The sequence below is a fragment of the Propithecus coquereli genome, unplaced genomic scaffold, assembly GCF_000956105.1.
Source record: "Propithecus coquereli isolate 6110/MARCELLA unplaced genomic scaffold, Pcoq_1.0 Scaffold249, whole genome shotgun sequence".
In the NCBI taxonomy this organism is placed as follows: Eukaryota; Metazoa; Chordata; class Mammalia; order Primates; family Indriidae; genus Propithecus; species Propithecus coquereli.
The window spans coordinates 286,743-299,903 of record NW_012148052.1 but is presented as its reverse complement, the minus strand read 5'-3'; the positions used below and the strand labels follow the sequence as shown (position 1 = coordinate 299,903).

Genomic DNA, 13,161 nt, shown 5'->3' with positions numbered 1-13,161 from the left:
TGGAGGGAGAGACTTCTGACTTTGCCTGAGGACAATCAAAAATGGGTTCCTAGGGGTGACACTGGAGTTGGGCCTTGAAGGACATGCGGGGAGACTGCTAAGCGGGAAAGCAGTGGCAAGGCTACATTCCAGGTAGACAGAACAGTACGTGCAGGGGGAAGAAAGAGGGTCGATCGGCCACGTTAAGAAACAGGGTGCTCGGTGTGGCTCAGCGCGAGGTGCAGGGGAGGGGTACAGCCCCAGCTTCTCTGCAGGCACACGGCACCGAGGCCAGGCACATAGCCGTGACCCTGCCTCCCACCCCCTGCACCCACCACAGCCAGCTTGACTGTTGCTGGACTTGGAATCAGGAGACCCAGGTTTAAACGCAGCGAGCTACTTCCTTTCACCTTGGAGCTGGGACACGTGGTAACCTCTGGGCCTTGGTTTCCTCACCTAGAAAATGGGGATGAAAGTTCCTTCCTAAAGGGGCTGCTGTCATGGTCTGTACCAGTGTCCATCATGGAGCCTGGCAGAGTTCCCACGACAAGTGTTCGCTGAATCAGGGAAGGACAGCAGGCCACCCTGGATCAGGCCACCACAGCACCATCTGCCTCCTCCAGCCGTGGCTGGAACTGACCCACAGGAATGAAGTCCCTTCATTTGACAGGTATTTACTTAGGTGTCACGTTGATGGACTAGTTGGTGATGATTTAGAGAAGAGGTACAAACCCTACTGCTTGTGCCTTTCTTGTGGAAGCCTTTTTTTAGGGGTGGGGAGCAATGTAGGGCCCAGAATTTGGGAATCTCCCCCCAGCAGCCCATCACCATCCCCTGAGGATGTGGCTATCTTCTAGAACATTCCATGCTCTTCCAGGCCTTGCCCGTGCTATGTCCTCTGCAGTCTCCAGCTAAATACCCATCTGCCACTCTGACTGGGAACTCCTCAAGAATCGGACCTGGGTCTTACCATTTCTGCAGCCAGAGTGCCCAGGAAGGGGACAGCACAGAATAATTGCAAAACAAAACCCATCATTTCTCAATTTAGCTTCTGGGCAAAACTGGTCCTGTGTGTATCAGTTTTGCTAGACTGGTGTTCAACCTAACTCAGCCATTGATCCAACCCCTGATGAGTGCTGGAACATCAGAGCTCTGGGAGGTGGAAACAGGCTAACAGTACCCGTCAAAGCCTTCCACTCCAAGCCAAACAGGGCTGTCTGTCGAGGAAAGACCTCTGAAGTCAGGCAGCCTGAGCTCAAATCCGGACTCTCCTAGGATTGAGATGGGCCTCTCAGTTCAGCAAACGCCTGGGTTCAGGGTCCAGCAGAGAGGATGCTATCTCACATCCCTACTCCTCGCCCTCCCTATCCCAGTTCTGGGGTTTCTGAGGCCCACCAAGAGCTCTCTCTTCCAGGAAGCTATCAACAAAGTGCTGGCTTCAAGGACCTCTCCTCCCACACAGTGAGATGCCAGATGGTCCTGGCCACATCACATAACTTGCCACACACCATGGCCTTTTGACCATGTGCACAGCATGGCACTTTAGCACTCCCGTCAATATTGGCAGAGGGAGGGCATGTGGCCACTGCCACTCAGAGTGTTCCTGGTAAGAGGAGGGGCCCAGAGCCAGCAGAGTCCAGATGTCACTCCATCTTGTCCTCCCTCCACTGCTCACCAGTTTCCTGAGATGCCCTGGGACATGGGACGTGGGCTTTCAGGAGGGCAGGGCGGGGGTTTACCTGGTCCAGGACAGTTCCCTTTTTATTTATATTGTGTATGTTTCTTTTCTCAGATTTCTCTTGAACAAAGAAAGCTCAAGGAATTGCAGATTGCTCTCACATCCTCATTTGATAGATGGGCAGCCTGAGGGCAGAGGGCAGATGCCCTGGACACTCAGCAAACAAAAGCCAGTGCTAGGACTTGAGTTCCTTGGTTTCCTCGCCTGGCGTTTTACCCTCTGACCCCTTCCATCCTGCGAAGTCTTTTCAAAAAGAAGAGCGATGGGCTGACAGTTGGAAGCCTGACCTTCGGGTGACCTCAGGCACTGACTACCCTGGAAGCCATTTCCTTTGAGCCTTCCAATGATGTCAGGACTCTTGCTTGACCGAGCCTCCTGGTACCCCACGGCAGCCCTGAGGCGTTATCGGCAGCACCACTAGGTGCTAGGCACCCTGCCAGGGCTGCTCACACATCCTGATTTAACCACCGTGAACATGCTCTGGGAGAGAGATCGTTCCCACTTCACAGATGAGAACATGGGAGGTTCAGAGAGGAAAAAGCGCATAACCAGAGGGCTCTCGGCTTCGAGCTGAGGGTCTCTGAAGCCAAATTCTGTGCCCTTCCTGCTCATGTCCTCTCCCTTGCTTCCGGGTGCTGGTCCCTGAAGGAAACCAGGTTTCTACCTGGTGGTTTCTATGTAGGTCAAACTTCATTCCAGCAGCCGTTTGAGCCTTGCCCACTCTGAGCTGAGACAGCCCAGGCTCAAGCTCAGTGTCCTTTGGGACACTTTGCTGCATTTTGCTCCAAGCCAAGGCTGGCCAACTATGCTCCATGGGCCAAACCCAACCTGCCAGGATGCGTTTTACATTTTTAAGTGTCTCGGGAAAAAAAAAAAAAAAAAAAAAAAAAGACGTCATCTAATATTTTGGGATATGTAAAAATTATATTAAATTCAAATTTCAATGACAATTAATGAAATTTTATTGGAACACAGCCACATTCGTTTGTTTATTTATTGTTTATAGATGCTTTTGTGTTACAACGGCAAAGCAGAGTGGCTGGGGCACACAGACACCATATGGCCCACAAAGCTGACAATATTTACTATCTGGCCCTTGACAGAAAAGGTTGGTCAGTCTCTGCTTTAAGCCCCAGGGACCCTGAGCGGCGAGGTGCAGACCCAATGCATGAGCTGCACTGGATTTCCAAAGCCTTCCAGGCAAAACCAAATCATCCTCCTTAAATAACTGAGGAGACGGGCATCCTACAAGGGGATGTTCAATGTAAATGACTGGCTCCTCGGGCTGTGTGCGAGGGCCTTGAATCAGGATCTGGACTCTGGAGAAACTGACACCCCTGAGAAGGTATGCATTCGGTGGCGAGATGGGCACTACTTAAACTAACATAAAATTAACTGGATAAGACTGGGCATATGCATCAGTCACTGTCACTCTCAGCAGACACGTTTAAGTCCCGGCTTCTCTATTTGTATGACGTTAAAAAAGTCCCTTCCCCTAAAGCTTCAGTTTTCCATAAGAGAAGATTTTTCTAAGAATAAATCATATTCCTAAGCAAAGATGATACCTGAATGCATGTTCCTGACACTACCCTAGTCCATGGGGATTCAGTGATAAACAAAACCAAATCCTGCCTATGGAACTTGATAGTTTAGTTGTGGGCCAGGGTAGAAAATAAATACATGTTGTACATCAGGTGGTGAGTGGTATGAAGAAAGAAGGTGACGGGGTGCTACTTCTTAATCACGGTGGGACGTGCCTGTAATGGAATATTATGCAGCTGTTGGAAAGAATGCAACACATCTGTATGTACTTGTTAGGAAAGAATCCCAGGGTAGATTGTTAAGGGGAAAAAAGCAAAGTACGAGGTATAGGATGTACATTTTGTATAAGGAAGGGGGAGTTAATGAACTTACATGAGCAGAAACACTGCAAGTATTTACCTCTAAGGGTTGGGTTGGTGAACAGGACGGGCTGCACAGAACAATGTGGAAAGTGCAATCCAATTACACAAACATTACATTTATAGGCATGCATCTACACATGTACAAAAGAGGTCAGTGAGGGTAAATACCAAACCTTCACAACTGGAAGACATTTATTCTTTCTTTCTCTCTCTCTCTTTTTTTTTTTTTATGCTTCTCTATAGTTGGCTCCATAACTTTTGTAATTTAAAAAAAAAAAAAATGCCCAATTTTTTTTCCAGTCACATCTAAGAACTTTATTGGACACAGCTTGGATGCCAGGGCCTGGCAGGCCCAGTAAGTACACTGCCTTCCAGTGCCCGGGCAGCCCACGGCCGGAGGGAGGGTGGTTCCATCCAAAGAAGTTTTGCAGCAAATGGTAACTCCACCGTACAACGCTCTAGCTGAAGACTGTATATAGCTGGGAGATGGAGGGCTGCCCTGCAGACATATGAATAGGTCAAATCTTTTACAAATGAACATCCAGTGAAGAGGAAAATGACAGTCTAGCTCATCCTTGTACACAGAGCATTCCAGATGGGTATGGGCATTTTCACTGCTCAGGGGCAGGGTGGGTGATGAGTGGGCCCAGATGTCCACAGCATGGGGCACGCAGAAGCAAGGACGGGGCCAACAGATGACGGACTAGGACCCTGTGCATTCACAAGACCAACTACGGAGAGGCAGCTGCCCGTGTGTGTGCGTCAGGCTGCTCATTCTGGAATGAGGAGGGGGTGTGGTCTTTAGATCATATTCTGTGGCTGGTGGGCTCGAAGAAGGGCTACTTTGTGGGGAGAGTGAGGGCAACAATGAGACCCTGCCATGAAGATGAGGATCAGGAACATGCCTACAAACAGCCGGGCTTCCAGGCAGTGCCCTACACTCTGGAGTCCCCCACAGTGCTGACAGCAAAGCCAGCTGCCGGCCACTTAGTACCACATTCAGGCCACTGCCCAGCTGGAAGAAACTCTTGGAGAAGCTGATGTCACCATTCAGGGAGTTGGCAATGAGGACTTTCACCAACAGGTCATAGATGGCCATGATGCCAGCCATGACTGCTGGGACGCTGGACTTCACGATCAGCTCCGACCACTTGATGGACGTGGTCATGATGTGGTAGTGCTCTTGGCTGTGCCACAGGCAGCACCCAGGGCTGTGGGATGCAGGCAAGGTGAGCCCAGAGCAGCACACTGGACACCTGGGGCCAGGACCCTGTAGGGGTAGCTTTGGCATAGCTGTGAGGGCCACCCCAAGTTATCGCACACAACAAGAAGCCAAAGAAGTCACCTAGCCCCCGGGCAGGAGGGCCTCAGGAACAATGGCCACCACTGGGCACTCAAGGAGTCTAGGATAGCTGTTTCTTTCTTTCCTCTAGCTGGGCGCCCCCATCCCAAGACAGTCCACTCTTCCTCCAGCAGAGGCCCTTATGGACATCTGGCCTACCTGGGGCTCCTGCCATGCTGCAAAATCGTATCCTGCTGGGGAGCCTTAGTGCAGGGGACCTAGAGAGGTAGGTGTTATCCCCAGTATAGCTGAGGACACAGCTCCAACAAGAGGAAGTCAAATGGCAGAGCTGTTTCTGATGGAGCCCTTTCCTCCCTGCTCCCAACTGCCAGAGCAGGGGAAGCCGAGCTCTGGGCTAGGCAATTTGGGCAGATGTTCTGTCCAGTTCTGTTCTTGGTAGCCAAAGGCTCCATCATCTGGGGTCTGGCAAGAACTCTCGCCCCTTCCAGGGTGCAGAGGCCCCGGGGAGGCAAAAGCCAATGAAGTCACGAAGAGGGTGGATGTTGCCTCCTTTCTGCCTGGGTTTGAGGGCTGGGAGCCCTGCCCGTCACTGCAAAACCCCAATGTTTGTACATCAGCTACTGCCAGGCCTTGTGTCTGGACAACAGAGCCTCGGGCTTGACTCCACCCCTCCCTCGGAGGGAAGTAACAATTGGAGGCTTGTTTGGGTGGTCAGGGCTGGGCCTGCCGGCCTGGACACAGCCTCTCTGAGCCCATGATTTGGTCAGGAGGCTTCCCAGCCTCCGCCATCCTGGGGACACTGGTTGCCAGACTGAGTAGCTTTGTCACCTCTATGCCCAGAGTAAGGTGGGGGAAGGGGTGAGGTTACAGGCCCCAAGCCAATGCTGCACACTTTCCTCTTTGTTCCAGGCCTCCCAGCTCTGCCAGTCTGGGGGGAGGGGAGAGCTGGATGTCTGCACCCTCGGTACTGGAGTAGAGCTCTGGGCCTTGACACCCCGTGACCAGGAGGCACTGGGCAAAGCTGAGCTCCTTGAAGTCACAAGCTGATTATGTGGATTTGGGGCTGACCCAGCTCTGGGGCAAGTGGGGCTGAGTCCCTGGGTGGCTCAGCACTGGACAAGGATCGTCTTGGGTCTGTTTGCATGGTTTGTACACCCAAACTGGCCACACAAAGGGTCTTTCCACTTAAAATAGCCACCACCCTGATTTAGGGCGCTGTGCCAGTCTCACCACCAAGGGTAGAGACTCCATTTTACAGAGAAGGAAACTCTAAGGAAAGCCACTTCTTCAAGGTCATAGCTTTGTGGGAATATCTACTGTTTTGTTTCCATTCACAGAAGAGTTTCAGTTGTCAAGTTATGCCCAATCCAACTTTTAGACTCCTGCACCCAAAAAGAGCTTGGAAAGTCCTTAAGTCTGGGGGTTCCTGTTCCTTTGGTGTGGGTGGAGAATGACACAGAGGACAGGGGTGTGGAGAAGAAGCATCTTTAAAAAAAAAAACAAAACACTATAGAACACCTCAAATCTTTTGTGATAGTCTTATCTTGGACACATCTCTTCCCTTCTCTGGCCTCAGTTTCCCCATCCGTCAAATGAAAGACTGGACATGGACTGGATGGTCCCTTCTTGGTGTGGCTTTCCTTTATCCCCTCAAGTCAGCTTGGAAAGACCGGCAGCGTGTTTTGGGATGGGAGGCTCAATGTGTGACGCTGGCAAAGTCATTTTTCATTGGACTGTGAAGTCATCATGACTCGTATCTTCCTCACAGGGCAGTCGTGAGGATCTCGGGAGATAATGGACATGAAAGTCGCAGGCAGATAGGTGTGAAGCTGGAGGCAAAAGAGCAAAGCAAAGAAACGCAGGGCAGGGCAGCCACATTAGCTTTCGGTCCCTGGGCCAGGCACTCTCCCATGTGCCGTCTCTACTTACTTCCTGACTAGCCTTTGCTGGGGAAGAACAGGTCAGTGGAAGCTTTAATGAGTTACGTGACTAATACTCACGGGCCAGGATCATGACCCCCCCAAAGCTTACACTGCCAGAATGCCAGACTTCTGGATGGAGGCCGAGGCCCAGGTATAGGTCACCTGGGCCCAGGTGAGCGCAATGCATCATGGGAGTCCAAGGAACATTTATGGAGCATCTGTGGGGACAGATACCTACATTTTTTTCTGAATTTCTACAGACATCCTAAATACGAAAAATGGCATCATTTTGCAGATGAGGCAACTGAGTTACATTGGGATTTAAAACCGTATCTGCAGGACTTCAAAAGCCTATGCTCTTTATACCACCAAGGCGCCTGCAGATTTCTGATATTTCCTTCTCTGGAGGGCACAATCAAGACTAGCCACAAGTTCTTCACAAAGGGTGGGGTGAGATATCTGGGGCAGGGCTCGCCCTCGCCTGCTGCCCAGGAGGGATCGTGGGTGAACCCCTGGCTGGGACGGGAGGTGAGGTGAGTTCACCTGTCCCCTTGCTACTTCCCATTCAGTTAAGCTCATTACTACAAGCTACAGAGCGGCACAGTGGAACACAGGGAAGTCAGCTGAGTCAATTCCCAGTTCCTAGGAGATGAAGAGGAACACAGCAGAACCAAGGCTTCAGGGCCAGACACACCTCGTTTTAAGACCTTAAGCAAATGAAACCACCTCTCCAGACCTCAGTTTAACATCCTGCACAAATGGCTGTGCTTGCTGATTAAATCAGCAGGATCCAAAGGAGAGGGCTTTATTCCAGAATGTATATGAGACGATCTGTAGGGGAGTTAGAAAAAAAAATATTTACTATAACTGTTTTCTTGTACATATTTGTCTTTCGAAATTTCTATTTTATGTAGGCATGGAATCTACCAGTATCACAGTACATGGACATGAATTTATAAATACAGACAAACCACTGGGAAGAAGGTCCTCCAAAATTATTGACAAGACGGACAGTGGAAACTTTGGAAAACATTGCATGAAAAGCACCCACCTACTACAACATTTAGAACCAGCTGGTACAAGGGCCAACCTTGAAGACAGGCAACCTCTCTCCCCTCTGCCCCAAATTCAAGAAATGCTATAGTAAAAAAGAGATGGTGGAGACAGAAACGAAAGTCCTTTCTGATTGGCCTGGCTTCAAGAGCCACTCACTAGTTGTGTGGCTTCAGTAAAGTTACTTCCTCCCCTGAGCTCCAGGCTGGTGAGGAACCAGCAGGACTACAGGGCTGATGACACTGAAAGGCATTTTAGCCAAGAGCCTGCTGATTTTCTCCTCCACTTTTCTGTCTTCACTCAGAATATTCACTTACCGCTCAACAAATAAACACTCTTATCTGGCATCACATGTTGAATAGACAATTCTTTCCCTTGAGGAAGTGAAAAAAGCGATCTCTATCTTGCAGGTAGAGAAACTGAGGCCCAGAGAAGTTAAGTGGCCTGCCGGAGCCCTGAGATAACTCTGTATTCGGACTTTCAAGGATCTCAGCCCTTGCCCCTAACTAAAATAGCTTCCTGCTCTATTTTTATTTAGTTATATCCCACCGATAGGGCTCAGCTATGACTGTCCACGAGTCTTCTGGGGAAACTGCCCCCGGGACCTCGCCTCAAGCCAGGGACAAGGCAGGGTGAACCAAGTCATCTGGATTCAACAGGTGTGGAGGGGCCTTTTCCCGCTCAGGGTGCAGCCTGGTGTCACCCCACTCAGTTCCATTGGACACCTCCACAGCCCATAGAAAGGCAGTTCAGAATTCAGTCCTACCCCCGAGTCCCAGGTTAAAAAAAAAAAAGGGTCATCCTTGTGTCTTCCCAGCTAAGGAGAGGAGAAAATCCAAGTAGATAAGAGGGAGTGTTTCAAAAGAACAAAGTAGCTTGAAAATATTCTAGACTAGGGGGAAGAAAGAAGGAAAGGAGGAGAGAAATAATGCCTTACACACAGGAGGGGCTCAATACATATTTGTAGAAAAGGAATCGCTTTGGGGAAAATTTAAAAAAAAAGAGAGAGATCGCATCTAGGCAGTTATTTGCCCGCAGAGAAAGAGTCCTCATCTACTCAGAGACCGGAGTCCCCGGCTTCCAGCCCCCTGGGGTGCGCTCTTCCCGCTCAACTCCAGCCTGGGCCAGCCCTCCTAGCGCCCGGCTCCCCGGGCTCCCCGCGCTCGCGGCGGCGGCCCTCCAGTGTGCTCTCCCCAGCTGGGTGTCCCCAGCCGCTTCCGAGCGGGGAAACGCGCCTCCTCGGAACACATCTCCCCCGGACTCGGCGAAAGCTCTGGGGCCTGCACTGCTCTGAAGGGAAGGCCTCGGAGGCCGGCTGTTTGTCTCACGCCCGCGCTCGAGCCCCGGCACCTAGGGATGCTGGTGCCAAGGCCGGCAGGACTCCTCGCGCCAGGCCGCGCACCTAGTGGGGCGCCGGGGCGAGGGGACCAGCGGGTCCCAGCAGGCCGGGAGCCGGGGCGGGTCGGTCCCTCCTGCTCGGCTTTCCCGGGCTGGGGCCGGGCTGGGGGCTCGGCCTGCTCAGCCAATGGGCGCCGCGCTCGGGCCCCCTCCTCCGCATCGGGAGGAGCCGGCGCAGGGCCGCCGCCAGCGAGGTCGTGTGCGACGTGCAGCGTTCGGGGCCTGTGTCCCCAGCCCCCGCAGGGCCGCGTGGACGGCGCAGCGCCCCCGGAAGGAAGCCGGGTACTCAGTGCGGGCGCCAACTACGCACGCGGAGCCCTCCCGTCCGCTAGATCCTGACCCATACCCATCGAGCCTCCGGCCCGGCAGGGCGCTGCGCTAGGGACCCGCGCCGAGCCAGCCGCAGAAAGGCGCGAAGCCCGCCCTGGGCGCACAGCGCGGCCGGGCGGCTGGGGAGGCCCAGGCCGGCGGAGGGGTCCGCAGGGGCCCGCGCCTTTGTTCCGGCGGGGAGGGCCCGCGGGCGCGCGACTCACCTTGCTGCTGGGCTCCATGGCCGCGCTGCGCTGGTGGCTCTGGCAGCGCCGGGTGCGCGGGTGGCGGCGGGCGGGCGGGCGGCGCTCTCCGGCTCAGGCTCCTGCTCCGGTCCTGAGACTCCGACTGCGACTCTGACTGACTCCTGTCGCTCGGTCGCTTGGCCTCCCGCTCTCTGGCGCGCTCACTCCGGGACCCGCGGCCAGCGATCTGCAAGCTCGCCCGTGCTACCTCCTGCCCGAGAGCGCGCGGACGGTAGCGTTTATAGGACCCCAGCCTTTAGCTGGCGCCTCCGGTGTGTCGGGGGTGTGTGGGTAGAGCTTCGGGGCGGGGCCTGGGGCCGCGAACGTCCGGGGCGGGGCTCCCGGGGAGGGGGCGAGAGGCGGAGGAGGGGGCGGGATGGCTGGTGGCCGCGGCCTTGCTGCTGCTGCCAGTCTCCCAGCTCACGGTGTGCTGGGACCTGGGAGGGCGCCTGCTGTGTGACCTGGGCAAGTGTGCACACCTCTCTGAGCCTCGGCGGCCTCCTCTAGCAAAATGGTGGAGCTAGTACCCGGCTGTAAGGAGAGCTGGGAACAGCATTGAGAATCGCTTAAGAGCTAGGACTCTGGAGTCCTCTGCCGCTGGATAACTTCGGTAAACTAGGGGTAATCATAGTACCAACTCATAGGGTTGTTATGAGGATGAAGTGAGTTAATATTTGTAAAGTGTTTAGAACAGCGTCTGTTACATAGAAGGTGGTATTTAAGTATTAGTTAGCCTATGGGAGTTCTTGCTCCCTGGTTGAGTTCTCCCATTCCCCTATCCACCCCTCGAATTCCTGTTTGCAAGCCAGAGCCTTGCTTTTGCACTGGCTGGGCCCCCTGCCTGGATATCCGTACCCATCTCTCCTCTGGGCTTTAAAATCCCCTCCTCCGTCAAGCCTCCCTCTACTTCTGACAGTTCAGGTCAATCTGTGGTGATATGTAAGTGTGAAAAATATGGGAGGCAGGTTAACTGAATGGTTAAGGACACAAGCGATGTTGGGTTGGAACTAGCTCAACTGTATGATATCCTTAGTGTGATCCTGGCAAGTTCCTGACCAATGAGCCACAGTTTTCTTATGGGCAAATGGAATTCATAACACCAGCCTCACGTGCTATCATGAGAGTTACAATTTCCAGCTAAGCTCATGAAGTGCTTAGCACGTAAGTCCTCATTTACCACTAGTGGTGTTGTTAAAATCTGACTTCACCTTATTTCTTCTTTTAGACCAGTGCCTTACTTCAGATGCAGTGAAGAGAAAGACCCCCAGCCCAAAGTTCTGGCAGAAGTCCTAAAGTTAGGATGAGGGCCTGTTTCCCCGTGGCAGGGATCATAATGGGCTTACTGCCTGTTGGAAACCGGGAGGCCGAGCTGACCAGATGACCCCTGGAGTTCTCTGGGCAGTGTGTTCGGTGCTTGTTGGGGGGCACCCTGGTTGGGCAGAGCCCTGGAAGGGAAGGCAGGCCCATTCTGGCTCCAGTTTTTCTATGGTCTCTCCATGCTCAGCATGGAAAGCTTGGGGCCACCTCTCTCCTTTCTCCTCACCCAGGGACCAGAGGCCACGTCCTGCTGACTCCACCTTCTCCACCACCTCATCCTCCTCCCCTCCCCTGCTGTCTGCTGGCCTCTGTCTCCTCTGGTTTTACCTCTTCCAATCCTGGACCTTGTTACCCTCTTGCTCATATGTCTGACATTGTCATGGAGGGAGCAAGGCCCAAGGCCCTTCTTCACGGTGCCAGTTCACAAGCTCCCCCTCACCTCTCACACGAGCACCTCAGAGCCTTACCTTTGCTCAGGCTGTTTCCTCTGCCTGGGAAGTCCCCCTCCACCTCAGCATGCCAGAATGCTCCACTTCAACGTGCCAGAAAGCACCCACGGGCCTCCTGAGGGAAGCGTTCCCGATATCCCCAAGTGGAAATCTTTCTCTCCTTTACCATTTGATGTTTCTTAGTTTTCTGCTTGTCCTCTGTCTGTCTCCCCCCAGCCTGGGAGCACCTTGAGGATAGCTGCTGCAGTCGAGGCACATGAGTGAATGTGTGAAGGAAGGAATGAATGAGTGAGCAGCTAGTCTACCTGTCTCCAGTCCATCTGCCAACACTTCCACTCTTTCCTTAAGAACCTTTTGGGTTTTGCCGCTTCCCTGCTCCAAAGCTCCCTGTTTCCTAGCGCATCCAGTCTACTGTGTACGCCTCTTCCCAGCTGCGGGTATGCCTCGCTCCGCCCATGGCGCACAATCACCAACCAGGCACCTTTCCACTTTCCCAGGGACAGAGACATGGAAGCCCATTGCTGGCCTCACAGAGTCCCCAAACTGGAGGAGAATCAAGAGGGGGGATGAGCAGCAACGGTACCGAGTCAAGTGTGGTGGGATAAGAGTATGCGCAGGAGCAGAACTTGTACCACAGGGGAAGGAGAGGGAGTAGAGAGAGCTTCAAGGAAGCAGGAGGGTATGCTGACCAGGGTTGGCAAGGCCGAATGTGAGTTCACCAGGTGGATCAGAGGGAAGGCCGTTCCTGGTAGAGAGAGGAGCATGTGCAAAGGCAACAGAGGGTGATTGCTGAAGGGACAAAAGAATCTCTGGGCACTCTTAGAGACTGATGGTAGAGCCCCAGATTTGGACTCCTGAGTGTCTGTCTGTCAGCTCTGCTGTTTACTTTCCAAACATCCCTGAGCAAATCCCTTCTCTTCTTTGAGCCTCAAGACCCACATCTGTAAAATGGGTATAACAATCCCCTCCTGGGTAGGCCTGAGGAAAAACTGTTATTTCTAAAACTTTATCCATATACACTGTACTAATTCTTGATGTCAGAAGTTCAGTCAAATCCCCATCCTATGGTTGGGGGGAGGAGGTGCTTGAGGACAAAGCAGTGTGGCCAGAAAAACAGCTTTATCTTTACCCCACCCCCCACACCTACTCAAACACAGACCCCTTTTTTGTTCCCTGCTTGAAATTCCACTTCTTGGTGTTCTCTCTGTGTAAATGTTTTATGACTCTTGGAGGCCACTGGTCTGGGGCAAATTCGTCAGAAGAGCTATTGAGGGGATCAGAGATTAGAGGTTGACTGGTTTATTATTTGGGTGGCTGAGTCCTTGGAGACAGAATTTAACTCCAAGTAGGGAGGGAGCGCCAGAGAAGGCCTGAGGAAGTAGCATCTGAGCCGGGAAGGTTTGGGTGCAGGAAGAGAGGGAACAGGAGCAAATGCATGGAGGGGAGGCTTGAAGGGGCAGCTGAGTAGCCCCCTTGTGGCTGGAGAGAATCCGTGAAGAGGCTGAAGAGGTGGGATCACAAAACCCCTCGAATGCCAGGTATGA

General features: G+C 53.0%; 1 protein-coding gene across 1 annotated transcript in view; it reads right to left on the bottom strand.

The window, feature by feature from the left end:
- The window catches only part of SLC2A1 (solute carrier family 2 (facilitated glucose transporter), member 1), a 30,501-nt gene extending 20,361 nt beyond the window's left edge, over window positions 1-10,140 (bottom strand). Inside the window, exon 1 of the mRNA XM_012646712.1 lies at window positions 9,831-10,140. Within this exon, the coding sequence (XP_012502166.1) occupies window positions 9,831-9,848 (18 nt within the window). The 5' untranslated portion in view covers window positions 9,849-10,140. The remainder of the gene's footprint in view (window positions 1-9,830) is intronic.
- Between the last annotated feature and the right edge of the window lie 3,021 nt (window positions 10,141-13,161).